Raw genomic sequence first — 25,780 nt, 5'->3', positions numbered from 1 at the left:
CAGCCATAACGAGAGAACGAGAGAGAGAACGAGAGAGAGAACGAGAGAGAGAACGAGAGAGAGAACGAGAGAGAGAACGAGAGAGAGAACGAGAGAACCTGACCTCAAAACTGAAAAATGGAGGATTTTCATCTCACAAACATATATTTATCCATACTGATAAAAGGCATTGTGTATGTGTGTGTGTTTTTGTGTGTTTCTGTGTGTGTCTCCTCCATAACTCCAAAACTAAAAACGTTGCATGCCTGAAACTTTGCGTGGACACTAAGAAAACTCCAAGGAAGTGCAAGAGTGATAATTGGGTGTTTTGTTTCATTCAAATACCTCTTTTGAAGATAATTAATGCCCTTATTTAATTATAACCTTCATCAGGTGATCCTTGACCATCTCACTGTCTGGGGTCTTCAGGCGTTTCCTGGGTAACCCCACTGGGGTCTGAAAGTGCCATGTTTTTTGGCCTGCTCAACCATGCTTTGACTTGGAACAGGCTGCCACTATTTCTCAATGACAATGGGTTTTTTTCACTTTCTTCAATCATATTATCTAATCGAATGCCCATTCATGATAGCTACAAATCGTTGGGAATATTGCAATGCTTATGAACGCTTGGAGATGGCAGCGTTCATGGCTTCATTTAATTTGCACATATGAATAGCCAAGAGATGTTCCAGATTTGAAAGTATCAGTTCCAACTCCCCCAAAAAGTGTTGATTTGTCCAATTCGGACATTGTACGGGCGTTTCCAGGTGCATAGTTGTATCGATGCCAATTGGTAATCGTTTGCCAAGCCAGGCATTCCGTTGAGGGTGCTTAAGCCATTTACCGAGCTGTACAGTCCAGTTCGTGTCCTGATCAGGATATGCAGTCGACATTTACCTCATATTATATGTATTTTGTGTGTGTTGTGTGTGCCATTGATTGGTTTCGACAATGTTTATGACTGGACGGGAGTTTGTCTCCGGATGTGACTGAGCGGTGTTTGTCTTTGGACAGCTTGGCTCCGGATGTGTCTGGGTGGTGTTTGTCTCTTGGTCATATTTATATTATGTCGGATATAAAATGGATAACAGACATTATTTTGTTTCCATCTTAACTGTTATTCTTTACAGAAACATTTTGATGGCACAGTATGAATCGTAATTGATACTCCACCACAAGTCTGTCTTTCCTTCCCCTCACCTCTCACTACCCCCCCCTCACCTCACTCTACCTCCCTCCTCTCCTTCTCTCTTCCCCTCCCTCCTCTCTCTCTCTCTCTCTCTCCCCCTCCCTCCTCTCTCTCCCCCTCTTCTCTCTCCCCATCCCCTCTCCCCCTCCCTCTTCTTTCCCCTTCAGACCTCTCTCTCACCCTCCCTCCTTGCTCTCTCTCTCTCCTCCTCTCTCCTCTCTCTCTCTCCCTCCACCCTCCTCTCTCTTCCCCCTCCCTTCTCTCTCTTCCCCCTCCCTCCTCCCTCATTTTTCTCCCCTTCCCTCCTCCCTCATTTTCTCCCCTTCCCTCCTCCCTCATTTTTCTCCCCTTCCCTCCTCTTTCACCCTCCCTCATCTTTCTCCCCTTCCCTCCTCTCTCTCCCCTCCCTCCTCTCTCTTTTCCCCTCCCATCTCTCTCTTTCCCCCTCCATCTCTTCACTCTCCCTCCACCCTTGTCTATCACCCCCCACTTTTCCCCACATCTTAGTGTCCCGTCAGCGAAGCGACGGTTGGTATTTGCTGATCTATACTATGAGAGCCGTGTGTGTGACCATTTTTCTCTGAGATGGCAAAACAGATCTTTGGCAAACTTTCAGAGGTTCAGCAGTGAGTGCCAGGGAGAGTCTTCCGAAAAAATGTTTTTGAAAATTTAAGAAAAAAAAAAGTTGGATTTTGTTTTTTTTTGTCTCTCTTTCGTGCCTCAGCCTTTTCGCTTTGTGAAAGGTAATATTAAATGAGACCTGACCCCATTCCTTAGTGGGTATTGGGAAGTGTTTTAGACCACCACAATAAATTGACTGGGCAACATTGTGTGCCCCCGCTAGTTTTCAATACTATTAAAACAAAAAAGGTCTGTTTCCTAAAATGTGTGATTTTGTAAACTTGTGTATCATCCCTAAAATGACACACACATTAAAGTATGATGTGATTTCTCATTGGTCTGCTCCACAATACCACATTATCATTCAAGTTTAAATGAAAACAATGTTATGGAATATTTAAACTTCCAACTTCTGTTTCAAAGTCATTTCTTCAATCTGTTATTAATCGAAATCTCATTCCATTATCTGAGGCACTTAAGTGAAATTTAAAAAAGTGTGATTTTGCTCATCTTGTGGGTTATGCAATTTAATCAGTAAATTTACACAGTGGAATCTGTTGTAAATTGAGTGTCATATTCATATATAAGCTGCAACTTGAGCAGGAACATTTAAGAAACACTGCATGTTTTGCTTTAATTCAACTGAGGCAAAGCAATGGTGAAGCAAACTACGCAACAAGCTCTATTTATTTTGCAGTCATCTTGGTTGCACATAAAGCCAAACAAATATATGTGTGTTTTGTTGTTATTTTTCCTTGAAGTATCTCCTTCATTGAGCAAGCCTTGTGAGTTTCCTGTTGGCAAGACATGGAATGGTATGGCTGCAAGTGGAGATATAATCATTGGTGGTTTATTTCCTGTGCATTTTGGAATTGGGGGTGAGAAAGAATCTCTACGTGAGGCACCGAGATTTCCTGGATGCATCGAGTAAGTTGTTCAGTGACGTGAAAGGCCTTTATTTGTTTTCTTCATATCTGACTTGCAAATACTATATTGTCATTTTCTTAAAGGTCGGAAAAAATGTCATTTTATCATAAATATTTTCTCATTCCAGTTTCAATCCGAGAGTTCTTCGTTGGACAATGAGCATGGTTTATGCCATCGCAGAAATAAATAGAAATCATAATCTCCTACCCAATGTCACCCTTGGATATGTCATCCACGATTCCTGCTTTAGAGTACCAACAACTGTTCAAAGCACACTTTACTATATGGAGCCACTAACAGAAAGCGAAGAACCTTGTTTTTATCAAGCTGTTATCGGAACTTCAGGATCAACACTTGCTGTAGCAATGGCACGTTTACTTGGTATATTTTACATCCCACAGGTATGTCTATTTTACATTGCAATACACTGATGTCAATTGTGGGGTTTTTTTGTTGTTGTCATCTCATGTTATATGAGTCACCAGCATTAACTAAGTGAGAAAAGTGTATGCACACATATGTATGAGAAAGTACTCTCCTTGTTGTCTTACGTGAGAGGTACTGCATGTCGGGTCAGTTGTCATTATCTCATCAGCATAATGTAGAAAAGGAATTTGGGCATTTGCCAATGGTACAAGGATATTGAATCCTTTTTTAAAAATATGAATGGCACCTTGGGATGTTTAACATGCACCAGCAAATATTGCTCCCTCCACTCTCACAGTCCCCTGACCCACCTTATCTATGCCCGGATGCATGCATTTTTCCAGTAAACCCCTCCTGGTTGAATTTCCAAAATCCAGGCTAACTGCACATCTCAACTCTTTTACGCCTTACTTTTACTGTCCATGGAACCATCTTCTTGAGCCTGTTCTATCTCACTCTTCCCTCCAGCACTTCAAACAGGCAGTGCATGACCCTCTCTTATCATTCCTAGTTCTGTCTCATGATCTTTATTATCCCCATTAACTTTTCTTAACTCAACCATCTTACTTACGAGTTTCAGCTTCCCCCCCTCCTTAAAATTGGCATTCTTCGTACCTCGATGTTTGCACCACTGTCAGATCTACCCTACTCTTCCATGAGCTTTCCTCCTGCAAATAAAATATTTTCTCCACATCACTTTTTCCAGATGGAGCATACACATACCAATCCAAGTTATGTTTCAACTTAACAATGAGATTTGTTGACAGATTGGTTTGCAAATGCTTACAGAGGTGATGGAGGTGAGCAGTGCCTCAGATATTTGTGTTATTCAGCAGTTCTGTGAGGCAAGAATAGAAAACTAAGACTGGAGGCTTTTCGCAACTCTCTTAGAGGGTGTAAAGGAATTATCTACGCCACCGAAGGTGGACAGAGGTTATGTTTTCACCCTTGCTTGTTTGTTTGTCTATGAGCAGGCTATGATGACATCTCAAAATGTACATGGACAGATTCACCCTAAATTTGGGGGGCAGGTTGGGTTTGTGACAAGGAACAATTGATTTGATTTTAGTGAAAATCTGAATCCAGATATGAGAATTTTTTAAATGATTCTTCACCATTGAGTGATTGAACTAAAAATGATATATCACTTATCCAAGAAGTTGTGCATGTATTCGGACAAAACTTGGACATGTGGGGTGTGTGACGAGGACAAATCAATTAGATTTGGTGAAGATACAAATCTGGATCCGGATACAATAATTTGTCAGTGATTTTTCACCATTGAGAGAGAGGGCCAGAAACAATATATCGCATGATGTTTCAAAAATTGTGGATAAGTTATGACAAAACCATGTGGAGGAGTTGGGTAGGTGATGACAAGAACAAACTGATTAGATTTTGGTTCAGATACAAATCTTCCCTTATCAGTGAAATACAAAATGTGATTTGTTCAGCCTGGCGGAGGTGTGCACTCCACCGATAGCTGTTCAAATTCATCATTATGTATGTGTCTGTCTGCCTGTCTAATATTCCATTACACCCATTGGTTGGATAGTTCACCTGACTCCACCCACAAATCCTCGTTCACTGCAATTTCACATATCATTTTCAATTTCAATTAAAAATCTGCGATATTCAAATAAAAATGTTAGATTTTTGCAAAATGCAATCGTAAGAAAAAAAGTTGAAATCATGCGCAATACAGAGATGTGTTTTCACTCCACTGTGCATGTACAGTATCCCTCTGCACCCACATGGTGGAAGAAAATCAGTCTATGAATGAGAGTGGCCATTGTGTAAAACAGTATGGATGCAAATTGCATTGCATAGTTCTTTATAAACCAAGCTGCTCGGGTTAGCTGATAAATCCCACATCATTCATGTTGAGTGTGAATAGACCCGTGAGTGCTTCGCCATGGACACCTCGTATCAAGAAGCAGTGACAGTGTAGCTTTAGCAGTGGAATTAGACATTATTAAAAGACATTAGCATGGTGAAAGAACAACACAAGTTGGACGTACGCACATGGTATCGCTGCATCTACTGTGCATTCGATTGCAAAAAGTTTTTCCCAAAATGAAGCTCCTACTGTTCCACTCATAAAACCCACGAGCGCTAAAAGGCTATCTCAAGCAACTGCTTCCTGTCATATGGAGGTCAAATCCTAAGGCTTGGATGACTGTGTCGGTGTGCCAGGACTACTTAAGTAAAATCTGCATGGAGGGTGGTCTAAGGGGTGGCAAAAAGTATTGGATTATAGTACCGGTCTTGCATCTCTGTACAGGATGGACAGCGGCATTGTCTGCAAGGGATAAAGCATTGTGGGTGAGATTGTTCTCCTTGGTGTCTTTTTCAATGAAGCTGGAGAAGGCAGGAAGTGGGGAAGGGTTGGCATTCTATCAAGCAGGGCTTAAGCCCATGTCATAAAACGACTCTGTCCAAGGTCATTATTCAATTTAATGATGTGTGTATCATACATAAGCATCAGGAAGAAGACAATTCGTTTTGGGTCGTTTATTGTCACATTTTTTTCCACATATCTCACGGGATTGTGAGTTGGACGTGCAACCATCATAGGCCATGACCTCCTCATTGTCACATATCTTTTCCACATATCTTGTGGGATTGTGAGTTGGACAGGCGACCATTACGGGCCATGACCTGCTCATGGACAAGTATATTTTCTGCCTATCTCGTGGGATTGTGAGTTTGGTTGGTGACTAATGGGTGGGAATGGAGCTTAGGGCTTGAAGGGGGAGGGGATTGACATTCTCTCAAGCACGGCTTAAACCTATGTCATTATAAAAGGTCTTTGTCTATGGTTATTATTTACTTTTAAGAATGTGTACAAATGCATCAGAAAGAAGATAATTGGTTTCAGGTCGTTTATTGTCACATATCGTGAGGTACCTCAGTGAAAAAATCATTACATGGTGGACAAAAGCACCATTTTTTTTTTCACCAAAGAACTGCATCGACTTACTAATTAAGAAAAGGTCATGATCAAAAAAAAATAAAAACACGACTTGCCCGAAGAGTCTTGTATGACGTCATGTTTATTTACATAATCATACAAACAGATTTGGAAAATATTATCACATATTATTTTCTGAGGGTTATGTTTTTGGCCAAGGTGGAGGAACTCTGTGATAGACTTGTGATAGACTTGGTGCTTGTAGTGTCTTTTCATGAAAAGGCACTCCTGGTGAGTTCCTTTTCATGAAAGAGTGGTAGGAGGGCAGTTAAGGCAGGTGGGTTGAGTGGAGAAGACCACTCAGAAGCATGATATGCAGCCCAATATATTGCCTCTCCCTTCTTACAAGAATCATTCTATAGAAAATTTATAGCATGTTGAAACCAGTTTTCCTCCTTCGCTTTGGCCTCGTTTAGTTTTCCATTGACAGATGTCATGGTAAAGGCCCGGTCACACCTTGACGTTTTAGCCAACGTATGCCGATTTTTGATTTTTTTTTTCTAAAACGCTGGCACACGTTGAATACGTTATGGGTAAGTTTTGATAACATTGAGAGCACGCTGAAAAACACTGCCATACGTCATTGTACGCTGGCTTTAAACGTTGTACTTTTTGGTTGTCCTCAAATTTTTTCATGCTTGAAATTTCATGACGTATGCCAGCGTATGACTCACACGTTCCGCTCCGCTGGCCACAAGTTGTATGCACGGTCTGCGATCGTTGACAGACGTCAACACATGCTACTTGTAAGTTAATCATAAGTTGAGACACGCCGAGGTAATGTTTTGCGTACCCGAAACTTATTTCTAACGTATGATTAACGTGTTGTTGGCACGTTATGCGATCGTTGCCACACGTCGACAGACGTTACTTTTAAGTTACTCATAGGCTGAAAGACGTCGGTATAATGGATCGTCCTTGCGTCAGCGTCCACGGCCACGGCCAGGACACTTATTTGCAGCATTCTTCAAACTTTTCTTCGGCATGACGAGGATGTTCACACTTCGATGTCTAGCTTGGCTATGATTCCAATTATCCATCGGCAGCGTCTATTTAAAATAGTCGAGTTTGAGCGTTTTAACACGTTCAGAAGAAATGCTTCAAATTTCAAAACCCCAGCGTCAAAAAAACAAAGGCGAGTGACAGCAATTTAAATCGTTCATTGTAAACAATGAAAATAGCTGAGTGGTACCGTTTAAAAGTCGTTGAGTGTAAAAAAAAATCCAATTGTTGAGCGCAAGCGTCTACTTTCAATAGTGGAGATGCAGCCATTTAAATCGTTGAGTGGCAGCCTATGAATAGCAAACCCTACGTCACCGGCAAAGATAAACTGCTGCACGATATGGATAAGTTAGGCTATCGTTGGGCATAGTTTGTGAACGGCGGCTTCACGATAATTATTCGTTGTTATATCGTATCTATAAGTAATCAAAGCGTTCTATGCACATTATTAGTTCATTGTGCATTTGTCCAACCCGTTATGAATAGACCTGAATCGTAAAAACAAGCTATAGCTCATTGTTGAAAAAGCCCCATAAAAAATTAGCCGCGAAGAACTTCGAACAATGGTGAAAAGATGTCTCCTACCCGTGGACACGCGGACGCAAGGACGATCCATCATAACCCACACCCTCCCCCTCACACTCACCTACTACTGCCAACATGAACAAACTACAACTAATACTGATACCGATACTGATACTGTTACTGCTGACATGGACATCGACTCAAAAAGGACTCGAAAACACTGTTGGGTTCACCTTTTAATATAGCAATTCCCAAAACCGCTGGGAACACGTCTTTATATGGCAGTTGTAAGCTAGAAACACGTTCATTTTTTTTTTTTTTTGTCGACCGGAAGACGTCATTGGAATACGTCTACATACGTCGATGTGTGTTGGGACTACTTAAATAATTGGTTCAAAGCACGTCAAACATAAGTTAGAAATAAGTTTCTCGTAAAAAAGACATTACCGCGACGTGTTTCGACTTATGAGTAGCTTATAAGTAGCCTTTGTGGACGTGTGTAAGCATCCACATATCGTGTGTAAAACTTATCCCCATCGCATGCGGAACGTTTGTCATACGCCGAGTACCTCGTAAAATTTTGAACATGTTTAAAATTTCTTGACGTACTCTACTTACTACGACGTATGATAGCGTACTTTAGCGTTCTACTCACGTATACCAAACTTACTCATACCGTATTTGACGTGCCCCAACGTTTTAGACACATTTTTCTTTGGTCGGCATACGCTGGCAAGATCGTCAAGGTGTGACCGCGATGTTGTCACTTCCATTTCTACGGCAGTTATGATTCGAATCGTTGTGCGTCAGCCTTTTAATAGGCTACGTCACGACATCGTCGGCGATGCGTGCAACGCGCTATGCCTAAGTTAGACTATCGTTGGGCATCGGTTGTGTAGGCCGACAACAGGTTCAGCATTCGTTGGTATAAGTTATCTATAACACAACGAAACGTTCTGTGTCCGTTACCAATGCGTTATACATAAGACCAAGTCGCTATGAATACGTCCGAATCTTTAAAAAAAAACATCAAAAGTTCAACGTAAGCCAGCGTTTTACATACATTTTAATACGTTGCCATCGCTGGCTAAAACGTCAAGGTGTGACCGGGCCTTTACCTCTGGTACACAAATCTTTGACACCTTTAGTTGTACTGCATCAACTATGCTGAATGAATCAGGAAGGCAAGGCTTTCTCTTAAGGCATTCAGGAGGAAATGTCAGTGTCTGAAATCCCCAAGATTATCTTGTACACGGAACTGGATAATGCTTGTAATGCTCCCATGAAATGATCCCTTGGCTGTGGTCTAAAAAGGGTTGTGATCAATGATATCTAATGCTCCAATTGTGAAGAGACTCTTCCTCAGAATAAATGGACACACAATACCATCACGTTGAAATTTATCACACGTTGAAGAGGCTAAGTAATTCTCAAGCTGTAGAACCTGGCTATATGAAATACTCAGGCCTAATTTTGTGAGTTTGTCGATCATTTTTCTGTTTCTTGTCAAGGTGTGAATGTTCAATCCAATGCAGATGGGAGGTGGAGGCTCTCGCGCTGGAGAATGCCAATTTAGAGTTTCTTCTGTTGGCATCTTTTCTTTGTGTTGTGAAGGAACAATTGAGATATAGTTTTACAAGTCTGAATATCATCCACATCACTATTTAAGTTTGTTATATAAAAGATCATTGATGAAAGGAATTTTGTGCTGGGCAGACTATTATGACAATCTGGGGGGAAATGGCCAAAAATTTGAAGCGAGTCTCTCAACATTTCTTCTCTGCATATTTTGCTACTTTTGCAAACAAGAGAGCATCTGATTCATAGTTGTGCTCCAGAAAACCATCCTTGAACAATTTTTGCTTTCCCTCTTGAAACAAAAAAAACTACATTCTTGCCATCTGACTGTTCCCACATATCTGTATCAGCAAAGTGTTCAAGAAGCCTGTTTTTTAAATGGGTCTTGTTGATGGATATGTCATACCCAAGATTCTGAAGATGATGTTGGTATAGAGTGTGAAGTTCAGACAGCATGAAGAATTATGTTGCGTCCTCAATGGCATATTCAACATGAGACACCAGCTGGACAAATGCTCTGGCATCTACTCGATCTCATTTTATGCTTGATGATGTACTTTTTCTTTGATGAACCCGATGTCTGTTTCTCTATTGTGTCAAACATTCAAGATGGTACCGAGCTTCTAGTGCAACTAAATCCCCACCTGCTATTTTTGCAAGGAGTTGCTTGTATTGGATGTCAGTTGTCATCTGTCTGAGGGATTCATCAGCACTAAATGTTTTAAATTTGTGTAGTTTGTAAGCATGAGTGGTTTCACAGAATATGCACACACTTTTCTGAAGAATGAATCTTCAGTGAATTTAGCAATGAACACTGACTGCCTCTTTGAATGTTGCATCCCGAGCACCTCATCTTGTTTTTCTCGATTATTATTTTATTTATTGCCTTTCAAGTTTTGATTTTTTTGAACTTTTGATGGGAAGATTGATGCCATGAAGCCTTATTTCTTATAAAGTGTTCTGCTGTTCCGTTTCCTCCATAATCTATGTCAACTGGTAATGCATCAATCTTGCGAAATTCTTCCACATTTTAAAGAAATGCATTGTAGACTGTGGTTGCATCATAATTGTGTCTTGTCTGCGGACACAAGTTCTCTGGTGTAGCTTGCTGACAAATGATGCAGGCAGTCCAGTCCATGATGGACTGAAAAATTAATTGTAAATATGAAACAAATAAAATGAAGACATTTAACAGGACAGCTCATTCAAATATCTAAAGAATTACAGTAATGGGTATTAAATCATCACGACTATATTGTATTAAATATCATTGTTTTCGGTGTAATTTGAAGACAGACTTTTAATAGCAACACAATATTTATATTTCTGTTCAAATAAACAAAACTGTTATCATCACAATACAGGGTCAAAACGTGTTGAAATATTCACTTACAACATTTAAATTATGAAATTCTACCACTTTTTTTTGGTTTCACAATAAAATTAAGAAATGATGACATCATAACACTTAATGTGTAGCTTTAATCTATATAATTACATCGTTATGCAGTTCCTTGACCAACATACATAGTCCATATGTCTTAAATATCACATCATATTATTTTATGGTGTAATTTTGATACCAACTTAGTTTTACACCAGAAGTAATAAGTGATGATGTCATTACGACATCATAAAAGCACTCTTCCTATTGTCCATTTCTTTGGAGCATGACCTTTTTAAAATCATAATTCCCATGTGCAGCTCTGTTGCAAAAATGCCGCTTTTGTCTACCGTGTCATGATTCTTGTCATTTTTGTCGCTATGGTATGGCACTAATATATTTTCAACATATCTCGCAGGATTGTGAGTTTGACATGCGACTGTGACTGGTGGAGAAGGGGTTTGAAGGCTTGGAGTGGGGAGATGATTGACACCTTTCGGTTAGGAGGGGGAGAGTGAGGACTTGGGGTTGGGAGGCAGAAGTTGAGGACTTGGAGTTTGTAAAATGGTGGCGGGGTGGGGGTGGTGGGGTGGGGGTGGTGGGGTGGGAGAGTTGAGGACTTCAACTCATATTATACATTATGTGGAATTTCCACGGGTCTCTGCTAGTGTTAAATATTCCTTATGTTTTGTCTAAAATGAACAAACACAAAAAGTTTTATAGGTGTTAGCATTTTGATTTAAGCCAAAAACCAATCTTTCTGTACTTTATACACATTACTTACTGAACTATTCGACCACTCCCTTACAATATTCTTTCGGCGATGCAAATGAATGCAACTTTATTATATGATTTGTGTGCATGGTTTTTTCAGATTAGCTATGCATCAGCATGCAAATGCCTTGCTGACAAAAAGCAGTATCCTTCATTTATGCGAACCTTTCCAAATGATAGTTACCACTCCTCAGCACTTGTAAGCCTCGTACGCTACTTTGGTTGGCTTTATATTGGAACACTGGCTGTGGATGATGCTTATGGACGAAATGGTGTCACAGACTTCCTACAGGAGGCAGAGATGCATGGCGTTTGCATTGCTTTTCATCACATGTTGCCCAAAGTTCAAGATGAACGTATTCTAAAGCACCTTGGTAATTCTTCTTTTCACTGACAGTCACATATACCGTATTTTGCCAATCATAACAGTTAACATCTACCTTGATTATATTTTACTAATAATTTGATTACATTAGTTAATGTAATGTGCTCTTAGGGCTAGCATTTTTGTTTGGGTTATTACTCTGAAAATGTTTAATCTAACGTTTGCAAGTATTATTTCTGGATAGTGAATGGTTCATTTTAATCTCTATTGTAGCCTTCTATTGAGTTCCATGTTTGATTGGTTTCCCTACATTGTAAAAGGAAGTTGTAAATGTAAAAGATGTACAAGTAATTGTAGATGTAAAGAATATGCCATTGAAATGTATCAGTGCTAAATACAGCGGTGGTAGTTTGTACTTTGTAGTACTAGTACGACAACTATGTCAACTTCAATGGATCCAATTATTCCCACCTTGTTAAGGGGTCAGGTGTGAAAGTTTTTGTCAAACTTTCACAAACTTGCAGGCCAGGCCTGAGGAATAACTTGCATAAACTCCATGAAAGACACCATGGATGCTCGTGGATGGGTTACTCAGCTTACCTTTTAACTGAGGGACCATGCACTTATTGATACAACACCCTGCTTGTGTAGCATCAATCTGAAGCAGTTAAAAGTCAGGTAGAGAATCAAATCTAGACTAGACAGCAAAAAGGTACTACCTATGTTTCATCCTACATCAGACCAAGCACAGTACTGTGTCTGCTGTGCAAAATATTCTCACTATTTTATTTTTGTTGTTTCACAACAGGTGAGCTTGTGGACAAGCCAAAGCCAAAGGTAATATTATTGTATTCAACTGAACCAGACTTTGTTCCATTTGCAGAGGAAGTATTAAGACAAAACATAACGGGAAAGACGTGGATTGCAAGCCAAACATGGGTTACATCTCCTCTCATAGACACTTCAAAATTCGCTCCTGTTTTTGAAGGCACCATTGGGTTTTCAGTTCGCAAGGGGACCATCAAAGGTCTCCAAGACTATCTCACAAGTTTGAAACCAAAAATAAAACATATATCGAATAGACAAAAGAGACATGCACAAAATCGTTTTCTCATTACTTCTTGCAATGAAAAAGGCTTTTGTCTTAAGAGTAAAATAGAAATGGTGCTTTTGAATAATTACACGTTCATAAAATTTGCTGAGTACCAGTGTGTAAACATATCTGGTTTTGCCTTTAACAAGCATAATGTTTCATTCCAATGCAAAAACTACAGAAATGTTGCTAATTTTGAAGTCTGTAGAGATTTTGCAACAAAATACATTTCACAACCTAAGGCTTTGAAAGAACAGAACAATACTTTATGCAACGAAAGCATGTTAGCAGTGAGAAGTTCCAAAAAGAAAGCTCATTTTTCTACTGAGTCTTTACATGATTCTATTAAAACTTCTTTTGATGCTGGGAAAGTCGCAAAAGCAAGCGACGATATCACAGAAGATCGGTTTCTGAATGACTTTATTTTGGAATTGTGGGAGAATACATTTCATTGCATCTGGGATGAAAGGAAGGTTGGGAATTCATTGTGTACAGGAGAAGAACGATTATCTGAGGTTTACTCACCTTTCACAGATACAACTCAGCTTCGTGTCACTTTTAATACTTTCATGGGTGTGTATGCAATTGCGCATGCACTGCAGGATATTAGAGAGTGTGTGCATGGGAAAGGTCCTTTTGTAAATTCCTCCTGCTGCAACATCAATGATTTCGAACACTGGCAGGTAAAATTTTGTGTTTACAGGAACAAAATAGTCAGTTTTCTTTTAATATGTTGTTGTTGATTTTGGTAAATATCATGGATTATGCAAAATATAGACATGAAGATGTGACATGACATCAACAGAATCAATAATCTGATCTTTGGTGGGAAAGCTGTGTCAGTTACCAATCTAAGCAAAGTAAACACATGTGAAAGTATGTATGCCAGTCACACTCAAGCCAATGCACTTCCATAGCAAACACAATTTCAAGGCATTCCACTCATGTTCCATTAGCCCCAACTTAACCTTTACACTTAAAACAAGAAAAAAGTACAATCAGAGATTGCAGACCCTCACCAGGGCTTGTTTTGTGTGGTGTTTGTGTAGTATATGTTGTGTGATGTTTGTGCACTGGTGTGTTATGTAATTAATAATAAACATAACTAGAACTGCCACTTTATAACTTCTGGCAATGATGACCGGGTATGAAGATGTCATGCTTTGATATAACGTCGCTTTGATCAGACACTTGACCCTGACCCATGACGTTTAATATTATTTAATTGAATTCAGAATGGGATTACAATAAATTAAATGTTAATCAAATGGAAAACCAAATACTGTCGGTACAGTACTGCATTAGAGTCATCAGAAGGAACCCGAACAAGGAAAAAGCAAAGATGAATTCAGCAGGAGGAACCTGGATAGGATTCGGTTGTCAGGTGCTACTCCTCTACCCACAAACTCAACCAGGCGCAGCCAAGTGAGCCTTATGCAAAAATAAATAAATATAATCAAACAGACCCCTGATTAAAAAAAAAATTCTGGGTACCAGACCATGCATCCGATCAGGTTGAAATTTAAAACATATATATTCCCCATGTCTACTAGATCATAAATGTGAAGTTTCACATTGATCGATGAAGCAGTTCAAGAGAAAGAATGTTTTAAAGATTTTTGTTCAATCCAATATGGCTGCCAGACAATGTGACCATTCAATTATTCATGAACTCCCTGTTATCCTTACAGATTGGGGAACAAGTATGTGAAGCTTCCCCTCGATCTGTCCAGCTGTTCTGGAGAAGATTTTTTTTTTAAGGTTTTAGGGTTAATCTAATATTGCTGCCAAACAATGTGACCCATGACATCATATGTGGGAACATTTTGTTCCTCATGGATAGGCAGTCATAGCTATAATTTTTGCCTTGATCTGTTCAGCTGTTTCAAAAAAAAAGACTTTTGAAGGATAAAAAAAATAAAAATATGGCGGCCAAACCACGTGACCATTGGATCATCAATTTTTTTCTGTCAACCAATTGATCCCATGAAGACCCTCAAAATTTTATTATACTGATCGGATGTAGCATTCTACATGTGCAATTATGACTTCATAATGAAGACACCTGTGACACACAAAAATCTATTTATTCCCCGTGGGGAGTACTTGCTATGTGGCACATTTCAATTTTTTTCCATGGTGCGGTTTTGGAGATACATAGATATAACTGGAATTATTTCTGGATAGTAACTTATTTCTGGATACTCAGCTCCGTTTTGGAGATACAGAGGCTCAAATTTTTCCTTTTTTTCCAATATGGCTGCCATACCACGTGACCGATGTCATAAATATCAATATAACATTCCACAGGAGTACGTGCTCCAATGGTGAAAAATTTGTGTCAATCTGACGAGTGGTTACAGAGAAAAACCATATTCACGTTCTTTATGGACAAACAAACAAACAAACGAGAAAGATGTCATGCGTAGCACGATACTTGTGAAATCTGTAAAACAAATTTTTGGTTGAATTCAATGACAAAACACACAAAATCCTCTTTAAATTTCAAGTCAAATGGATGAAAATTGACAATTTTAGAAATGACTATGTTGACTTCTTGGCCTATGTTGATGTTTTGGCTGATGCTGACCTAAAAAATACTTGTTCGTTGACTTCAGTGACCTGATATGCAAATCCTCTTCAAATTTCAGGTCAAGGGAAATAAAAGTGAGGATTTTAGAAATCCCATACAAGTTGTTGACTTTGGCCTATGTTAACCTTTTGGTATATGTTGACTTCCAAAATAATTGGCTGGTTGAATTCAGTGACCTACAGTAAAATATAAATCCTCTTCAAATTTCAAGTCAATCAGATGAAAATAGACAATTTTACTAATTTGGACTATGTTGTCCTTTTGGCCTAAGTTGAACTCAAAAACAATAGATGGTTGAATTCAGTGACCTGATTTGCAAATGTTTTTCAAATTTCATCTCAATTGGATGAAAATTGAGGATTTTAGATATTTGAAAAGTTTGTTGACCTTTTGACCTCAAAAATATATAGGATTCTGATGGACCACCAACTCCACCATTTTGTGAAGTTTCATGAAGATCAGTTAAAAAATTGTGACCTGTAAGTGAGTAATGGTGAGGGGACAGACAAACGGAAACGACCAACATACTTGTCAAAAAAATGTTTTTTGCAATGTAACAGACAAATGGTCCAAAGTGCAATACCCTCTCCTCCGGAAAGGGTAATAAAGGATTTACAAAAGTGGTACATTCTACAAGAGACAATTAGTGTATTTTTTTAACTTCAAAACTTGTGTGTATAGTTGATATCCTCATGATAGGTTGTCAATAGTATGTCGTGGTAGGTCCTTCACAACTGTAGGTCCTTCACATATACCACAGGCTCATGGAAGACGTGATTGACAGAAGGGTTTATGTTTATACAGCGATGGGATAGAGCGAGTTGATTTATAAAGGAGAATGGAGAAATGTGGAAGGAATGAACACCAAGGCAGCAGTGGAAGGGACATGTAGACAGGACAATGGAGGGAGTGGACTGAGTAGACAATTAACATGTAAACAGGCAGGAAATACAAACAAACAAGGTAAATGCGGAAATCTGCAAGTGGATAGGAAACTACAGCAATTGTGAATAGACAATATTGGAAATAGGAATAAGGGATGGAAGCAATGGCAATGTTTCACCATTTTGAAGGAATGAAGAGAACATTTGGACATTTGCTCTTTGAAAAAGGGGCAGATGGGATTAAGTGGACAAAAACGCACACACACCACCTTTTGTGAAGGGGAGTGCTGGGCAGGAAAAGGCTAAACATTATTTTCAAAGATGATAATTAAATACAGTACAGTATATGGTAATGTATAACAATTTTTTTTTGATTTTCATTAATATAGGAAAAAAAAAAATCAAGATCAATATTGCTTTTTCTAAATATTGAGCAAACAAAACAATTTTATGCATTTAATCCTAGTCCAAGTGGGAAGGGTTGACAAATATATTATGATTGGGATTTGAGGCATGATATGTGTTTTATGAATCTAAATGTGTAACATGCTTAAAAACAGTTAATGATGGTCTGGATGGCATAGAAACAGTGCATTGCCTTTGACCTGACTGTGCTTGTCTTTCTTTCTTAAATGGACACACTGCAAGACCACTATCTTAAAGTATGCCATTGTTAGATGGGATGTTAATCTGGGTCCCATGTACCAGGATTAAAATGGGAATGGACATGAAATATTCCACAGTCTCAAAAAAAAGTATCAAATCCTTCCTCTTCTGACATCAAATCCTTCCTCCTCTCTAATGGCCTGATTTCCGACCATCAATTTGGATTCAGACCAGGTCACTCAACCCTGGGCATGCTAATTATGCTTTCCCAACAATGGCTGGAGGTCCTAAATGCCAACCATGAGATCAGAGCCATCTCCACAGACATATCACGGGCTTTCGATACGGTCTGGCATCCCGCCCTGTTCAACAAACTCTCTTCTTATGGCATCCAAGGCAATCTCCACTCATGGCTTGCAAACTTCTTCTCTTGTCACAGTCAATGCGTGGCTCTTAATGGAATTCTCTCATCTCCTCTTCCCGTCCACACTGGTGTTCCTCAAGGCAGTGTTCTTGGCCCTGTGTTTTTTTCTGATTTTCATCAATAATCTCTCAGATTCGCTGGAAAATCCTCTTTCTCTCTTTGCTGATGATTGCACCCTCTGGCATACAATCTGACATCCCTCAGATGGGCAAGCAGCTTCTTCTTCACTCACTGCAGATCTGGGTAAAATCACAAACTGATCCAACACGTGGAACATGTCTTTCAATCCGGCCAAATTTCACACTCTCACTTTGTCTCTTTAAAAGGAACGTTTGTTAACCCCCCCCTTCCCCACCACAATCGATTTTCTCAACAATCCTCTGGAAGAAGTCCTTTCTTTCAATCTTCTGGGTCTCACTATCTGCCATGATCTTTCCTGGGAAAGCCACATTTCCAAGCTTGCCTGCAAAGTCAGTCACCGACTGGGAATCGTCCATCATGCAAAGTCCTTCCTCGGCCCACCTGAGCTCTTGATCACATGCAAAGCTTTTGTCTGCAGCCTGATGGAGTACTGCTCTCTCCTCTGGGCTGGTGCTTCTGCCTTCCACCTTTCTTGGCTTAATGCTGTGGAAACCAAGGCATTTCGGATCATTGGCATCTCCCACGATAAGGATGAGTCTTTGGGCCTCTCACTCTCTCACAATAGGCAGGTCACTGGTCTTTTTGTTTTCTGCCATCTCCTCTCCGGTCTCACCCCCCCCCCCCCGCTCTGTCTGCAATTTGTCCCCACCATATTTCCGCATGGTGCTCAAGATCCGCCAACAACCCCCTTCTGATAAATCTAAGAAGATGAGGAATCATTGCTCACCTTCACTCTCTCATTCCTCTTTTTCCCACCTTTGGAATAAAGTCCCTCACTCTGTTCAATCCTTTTCTTCCCTCCAGGCCTTCAAAACAGCTGTTCACCACCACCTCTTTTCATTGCCCATCCAAATCCTCGATCTATTCTACATCCATTAATCCATGCCAAACCCACCTCCTTCAAATTCCATGCTTTCCTTCCTGAAAGCCCTCTAATGTCCATCTTGTATACCCCATGTTTCCCACCCTATCCCTCTCCCTTCCACAGATCTCCGAATATCTCTGTTCCCCGCTGTTTTGTCCTTCCCTCTCCTGCCCATCTTGTCTCATATGCCCCCCTTGCTGTGCATTGTGTTAGCTCTCATACCACCTCGACAAGGTGTACAAAAAAACAAACCCCCAAAAAAGTCAAAACACAATTTACTTAATTTACAGGCACATGTGCATTTCCCAATTATCCCCTTTGCGACAAACCCACCATTGGATGCCTTAAATCAGGGGTGGGGAACCTCCGGCCTCCGGGCCGTATACGGCTCGCGAGACCGTTTGATCCAGCCCGCGAGGCAATTCATAATATGGAATAGGCAAAGCCTAGAAGCGAACGTAGAATTCTTCTTAAATATATCAAAGGAAACAGTCTTTTTGCAATGAAAAAATAAATATTACCTTAACATTACCTTCACAACAACAACTACACCGCCAAGAACAGGATCTCATCTGAAAAAAAAAAAATTCCTCAACATTACCTTCACAACGACAACTACACCGCCTAGAACAGGATCTCATCTGAAAAAAAATAAAATTCGTCAACATTACCTTCACAACGACAACTACACCGCCTAGAACAGGATCTCATCTAAAAAAATAAATACTAGAAGTGAACGTAGAATTCTTCTTACATTCCCTTCTGACTTTACCTACAACTTGTTCACAACTGTAAACGCAATTTCCGGTTACTTCGGCCTGGATTCAGGATCATCGATCAAATAACGTAAATCATGATTAAAAATTATTTTTTGATGATGCGGGAGATATCTTTATTAAAATCAGTGGAGGAAATATACACCATGTCTGATATTATTTGGGTCTTTCATGTCTCCGATGATGCCTTTATCTCCCGGCATGCATCATTCCCCACGACAAAAACCTGAAACAAAAATTAACCAGAAACAAAAAAAAAAAACGGAAGCAAAAGTGTCATAGCCAACCACACAAATTCCAAATTGCCATGTTATTGTGCTGTTGTTGTTGTTTCCTATTCTATCATGTGCACGTGTTAAGTAAAATTTACAAGATAGAAATAAAACCCAATCGTTTTTATACACCGCACAGCGTTTAAAAACAACCGGAAGCAAAAGAGTCATAGCCAATGACACGGATTCCAAATCGTCAGGGGTATTGTGTTGTTGTTGTTGTTGTTGTTGTTGTTGTTGTTGTTTCCTATTCTCTCATGTGCACGCGTTAAGTATGAAGCTCACTTCATTCGCTAAAAATAAACAAAAGCAACCTCAGAAATACAACAAAAAAAAAAAACTCCAGACCGATTATTTTTTCTGAAAAAATAAATTAAATGGACAGCTAAAAACGGACAGCTGTCAACTGTCTGTTTCACGTTCAGGGTCAGTGAATGCAGCACGTGCGTAACGTAATGTGTGATCACGTAATCTCATGTCATTTCATTCAGTATATGCAAACTTGGTGACGAACAAGAAAAGAAAGGTAGATGCGGAATGTCGCACTTTCCAAGAGAAATGGGCAAACGATTATTTCTTTGTGGAAGTAAAAAGCAAGCCAGTATGCCTAGTTTGTCGGGAAGCGCTCTCGGTGATGAAAAGGTCCAACCTCGAGCGTCATTACAGCTCAAAACATGCTAAACTGGACGAGTTGAAAGGACAAATGCGCTTGGATAAAGTTAACGCTCTTCGGCGGAGTTTTGGTGCTCAACAAGCAGTCTTCATAAGACCACAATCTGATCGAGACAACACTACGCATGCTAGTTTTGTGGTGAGTGAGCTAATCGCTAAGAAGCTGATGCTGCATTCAGAAGGAGAATTTGTGAAAGAGTGCCTTGTTGCCACTGCGGAGCTGCTCGCACCGGCCAAAGTAAAATTGTTCCAAAGTGTCAGTTTGTCTCGAAGAACTGTCTCAGATCGGATTACTGAAATGGCACAAGATATTGAGAAAACACTGAAGGACACCACAAGAGATTTCCAGTTTTTCTCTCTGGCCTGCGATGAGACAACAGACATAACAAACACCGCCCAACTAGCCATTTTTGTGCGGGGGATTACAGCTGAGTTTGATACGAGCGAGGAGTTGCTGTCTTTGCAAGCCATGCATGGCACCACCAAAGGTGAGGATTTGTTTGAGCAAGTTGTTTTGGCTATGAACAAATTCAAACTGCAGTTTGACAAGTTAAGTGGCCTGGCCACAGATGGAGCCCCAGCCATGGTTGGCGTGCAAAAGGGATTGACTGCATTGGTCAAAAAAGAAATGAGTCATCTCAGTCTCGATCCAAGTGAGTTAGTTGTATGCCACTGTATCATACACCAAGAGAATCTGTGTGCACAGTCCCTGAAGCTCAAAAATGTGATGACAACTGTCGTTTCCACCATAAACGTCATCAAAAGCAGAGGGCTGAACAGCCGCCAGTTCAAGGAGCTACTGAGTGAACTCGAGTCAGAGTACGGAGATCTGGTTTACTACTGTGAGGTGCGGTGGCTGAGTCGCGGAAATATGCTCACACGGTTTTACTCACTGAGAGAAGAAGTGAAACAGTTCATGGAGATGAAGGGGAAACCTGTCATGGAACTCAGTGATAGCAAGTGGCTGTGTGATTTGGGCTTCATGGTGGACATTACCAAGTACCTGTCAGAGCTGAACGTCAAGCTCCAAGGTCCCAACCAGCTTCTCAGCTCTCTGCAATCAAATGTGAAACTAGAACGGGCACTCATAGAGCACATACCTTCGTCGCCACTACTTTTTTTTGTTCTTGGTATGAGTGTGGGGAACTGGTTTCATATGAATGGTCTTATGACACAAACCACATATCTATAATGTCATGACCCCCCCCGACTTTCGGGGACTACGGACTAAACAACAATCAACTCATGTCGTTTTGGCGAGTCTTCACTCGCAAGCTCGGTGAATACAACGTTTCAACAAGAGAAGGTAATCTCGTTTGATGCTGGTTTCATGCAAATCGAATAAGAATTGATTGAGTTATGCCGAAAACCGCATATTTTTCAAGGCGTGACCCCCCCGACATTTTACCCCAACCGGTGACATGTGTTATGACGTCATTGTGTCACAAGATTGGGCATTAAATTCTGAACATTTTGGTGCTGGGTTCATGTAAAGCGGACAGGAATTGACCACGTTATGACAAAAACCGCATATTTTTCAAGGTCGAGAACCCCCTGACCATTGACCCCTAACCGGTAACAAGAGTATGGGCGTCATTGTGTCATATTGCATATCACAAGATGAGGCGTTGAATTCTGAACATTTTGGCGTTAGTTGCATGCAAATTGAATAAAATTTGACCGTGTTATCGTAAAAAGACAATTTTGACCTTTTCGTGACCTTGACCTTGACCTTTGACCCGAACGATCCCAAAATCGAATTGAATGCTTCCTGGCTAATAACCAATCATCCTACCAAATTTCATGTAATTCGGTTTAATACTTTTTGAGTTATACGAATCACAAGATTACAAATAAATAAATAAATACACGCCGACCAAAACATAACCTTTCGCAGAATGCGAAGGTAATCATTTGAAGCTAAACGAAAGCTGTGGCAAGTGCAACTGGAAAGGGGAAACACTGTCCACTTTCCCACTCTGCAAGAACAAAAGCCTGCTGTGACATCTGAATATGCTGCTGAGTGTGCAAAACTCCTCCAGGCATTTGGAGAGAGGTTCCAGGACATGAAAAGTAAGCAAAGGGAACTGAGCATATTTGCCACGCCGTTTAATGTGGAACCAGCTGATGTGCCTGACAACCTACAACACGAAATCATTGAGTTGTAAAGCAATGACGAGCTCAAAGCTAGGTACAACAACCTCTCTTTGCTCGAGTTCTACAAACTGTATGTACGTGCTGAGGATTTTCCCATTCTGAGGAGACGTGCACTGAAGTTTGCATCACTGTTTGGGACGACCTACAGCTGTGAGCAGTTCTTTTCAAAACTGACTCTTGCAAAGACTCGGTTCCGCTCATGACCGACTGACCCAAACCTGCAAAACCAGCTGCAAGTAGCATCATCATCAATACCACCTGACACCAAACACCTCGCCAAAGAGAAACAGTTCCAGCCATCGCATTAGGTGAGTCCGATATATGTGTTCAATAATTTTGCATGGCCCTCGAAGGAAGTTCTAAAAATGGAAATGGCCCTCGACAGGAAAAAGGTTCCCCACCCCTACCTTAAATGAATCACTTCGCACTCTAAAACAAAGGTTCCAGACACCCAAATAAATGAGAGAATGAGGGAGGAGGGGTGAGAAGTGGATGCAGTGAGAAAGTAGAGTGCCATATACGTGCCATATAAGTGCCATGACACTTTCCACAACCTGGTTGGATTTGGCCACCCAAAGGTTCTGTGGTTCTGACTCATCTCCCTCTACTCCGTTCATGCACCGGTTGTCTGGGGCACTTGATGATATTCGGCTGCACGCGATGGACTGTGTAGCTCCAGCAGGAATAACAGACAGTGAGGCAAAAGTGAGGCGGGTAGCTCTGCTGTGACTGAGCGGAAAAGTGGCAGCCGGGTTGTGGTGAAGGTGCATCAGGCTCGGTGAGGGTGTTCAGGTACGAGGTGAAAAAGCCGCAAAAAATGTTGAAAAGAGCGAGTTCAAAAGTCAAAGTGTAAAGAATGTCGGAAAATGAAGAACAAGTTCAAAGTAAAGTCGGAAAGTGTCGAAGCGAAAGTCAGAAAGAGGATTGTAAAGAAACATCTGAAGCGAGGTCGAAATAAGCAAGCGAGCAAGTGAAGTTGTGCTGAATCTCATACAATCTTCCACCTGTCTCTTCCTTTATTTCTCCCACCCCACTTTGTCCTGTGGCTTTGAGTGATTGGCTGTGGCCCGTCCCTCAGCCCATCAACGGAGTCCAATTGGTGAAGTGTGGCCTTTGCGGTGGTTTTCCGGTACAGAGAGGTGGTTGGGGGGGAGGGAGGGGGAGAAATTTGCGTTCACCTGTTACATTTGATGGATTGCTTCCTCTTTGGGGAGGTTGACTGAGGTTCCTCATCAACTTCCCCCTTCAAGCCAATTGCGTTAACTTTTCAGTGGAGGACGAGAGGATGATGGCGTTGTCTGTGTGCATGTATGTGTCGCTTGTGGGAAATGGTTCGAGTGCAGGATGTAGAAAGGAAAGGAACATGGCTTTCCGCAAACTTATATTCACAATGTATATGATATATTTTGATCAACATGGATACGATATGTTTTAATCGCTAAACACAATTCGAAGGCATAACTCACTTTAATCTATGTGAATGTGCTTTGTCCTTCCCCGTGGCTCACGTGTCACAAAAAGATACATATACATATATATATATATATATATATATATATATATATATATATATATGTATATGTATACATCTGCATTATCACGTGCAGGATAAACATTAATAGGCATCAGCATACTTTTAAAGGAATTATCATAACATCAGTGGAGGATGGACAAGGTATTTGGGATTTTAACCTCGTGATACCCACAATACAAGTCAGGGGCTCAGATGGAAACACCAACAGACTGACCTGATGGGCACACCACACAAGCGAACAGGTCATTTGTGCACACAAACACTGACATTGTGTGACGACAATCTTCAAATGTCGTTGGGCAGATCCGATCAGATAGTTGAAAACATGGTTTTCGAAAAGTAAGGTGTGCTTTTTACCTCCGCCACTGAAGGAGGACAGCGGTTATGTTTGTTTGTATTTGAGCAGGATATCTCAAAAATTTATCGAAGGATTCAGACAAAATTTGGTGGACATATTGGGTGTATGACAAAGACGAATTGAATCGATTTGGTGAAGATCTGGATCTGATAATTTTTAGAGTCATTAATTCACCATTGTATGTGAAAGGGTTAAAAACGATATACAGTTTAGTATGATATTTCAGAACGTTGTGAACGGATGACAAAACTTGGTGAATGAGTTGGGTGGGAGACAAGAACAAGCTGATTCGATTTTGGTTCACATCTGGTTGCAGATCCGGATTGTTAGTGGGATACTAAACCTCAACTGTTCAGCCCGACAGAAGTATGCGCTATACCGACTGCCCTTCTCGTTGTTTCTGTATCTGTATCTTGTATTTCATAAAAGGAGCTGTGCATACATGCATGCGTGCGAGTTCCCCCAATCCGTTGGACAGTTCGCCGGACTCAACCCACAATTTCTAAGCTATGGCCACTAATTTAGAATTGCGTTTTATAATTATCCTTTAGAAAGCTTTATAATTACCCTTTAGAATCACCCTCGAAATCCCCTTGGAATCACCCTTTAGAATTACCTTTCAAACCCATAAGAATTTACCCTTAAGAGTCCATAAAAATTTACTCTTTAGAACTCTTTGGGATTACCCCTTCTCTCAAGCAGCGCTTTTACTGTGGAGGTTGGGAAGGTTTGCTATTATTTCCAATTATTTTCTCTTAAAACTGTGACGGGATTCTGTGCAGTGGTGAATGGCATGATAAAGGGAACAGAAAGCGTTACATATTCTGCTGTTTTTAGGTGGAAATGCCTGTTTGCTTTTGTAGTACGAGTGGGAGGAGGGTTAGAGTAAAGATGGGACAACTTTGGAATAGAGGGAGGTGGGTTGAAGTCCGGTGGGAGGTGTGGCATTGGAGGGCTGGGGGGGGTGGGGTGAAGGCTTGAGCGTGGGGAGGGGATCGATGTCTTAAGGTTTGGAGGGGAAGGGTGAGGACTTTGGGTTGTGTGGGAGAGCAAAGATGGGACAGAGTTAGGAGGGGGAGGCTGAGACTTTTTTGTTGAGTTGTCAGAATTGTGTGTGTAAGTTTAATCACATTTAAAGTGTGTGTGTGTGTGTGTGTGTGTGTGTGTGTGTGTGTGTGTGTGTGTGTGTGTGTGTGTGTGTGTGTGTGTGTGTGTGTGTGTGTGTGTGTGTGTGTGTGTGTGTGTGTTACTGACTGTGGGGAAGGGGGGGGTTGCAATCCACCTTACATGTATTATGCTTGTGACGTTTACAATGAGATCATAAAAGTATGTTATATGATTTGCAATGATAAATCAAATGTCCCTCAACATAGCATTTATGAACAGGACTGTTTGAGTTTATGTTTTCATGTTTTCCACTTCTTCCTTTGTACTGCACACAGCTTTTGTTCTACCTAAAGAAGGTGCAATTCAAGAACAATATGGGAGAGGAGATACATTTTGACAAAAACGGAGATCCCCCAACTGTGTTTGAACTAATAAACTGGTATATAAATAGTTTGGGCCTGGTGGAATTCAAGGTGGTTGGAGGATTTGATTCCAATGCCAAACTGGGAGAGGAGCTCCAAGTTGATAGAGAGAGCATTATGTGGAGTGGTAGGAAGACAAATGTAAGATTTTTAATGTCCTGCAAATGAAAAG

The 25,780-nt window shown here is 40.6% G+C and overlaps 1 protein-coding gene across 3 annotated transcripts in view; it reads left to right on the top strand.

The window, feature by feature from the left end:
* The window catches only part of LOC147034958 (extracellular calcium-sensing receptor-like), a 51,704-nt gene that overhangs the window by 545 nt on the left and 25,379 nt on the right, over nucleotides 1–25,780 (top strand). Inside the window, exons 2-6 of one of the 3 annotated variants that reach the window (XM_085891661.1) lie at nucleotides 2,551–2,716; nucleotides 2,844–3,117; nucleotides 11,480–11,753; nucleotides 12,513–13,480; nucleotides 25,522–25,749. In XM_085891661.1, the coding sequence (XP_085747787.1) occupies nucleotides 2,607–2,716; nucleotides 2,844–3,117; nucleotides 11,480–11,753; nucleotides 12,513–13,480; nucleotides 25,522–25,749 (1,854 nt within the window). In that variant the 5' untranslated portion in view covers nucleotides 2,551–2,606. Of the gene's footprint in view, nucleotides 1–1,410; nucleotides 2,717–2,843; nucleotides 3,118–11,479; nucleotides 11,754–12,512; nucleotides 13,481–25,521; nucleotides 25,750–25,780 lie in introns of those variants that run through there. The other 2 variants (XM_085891650.1, XM_085891671.1) reach the window with 2 other exon arrangements.

The sequence above is a fragment of the Eptatretus burgeri genome, chromosome 1, assembly GCF_056783735.1.
Source record: "Eptatretus burgeri isolate ZD-2024b chromosome 1, Ebu_testis_v1, whole genome shotgun sequence".
Taxonomy (NCBI): Eukaryota; Metazoa; Chordata; class Myxini; order Myxiniformes; family Myxinidae; genus Eptatretus; species Eptatretus burgeri.
Note: the sequence above shows the minus strand (reverse complement) of the source record. Positions and strands in the feature narration are given on the sequence as shown.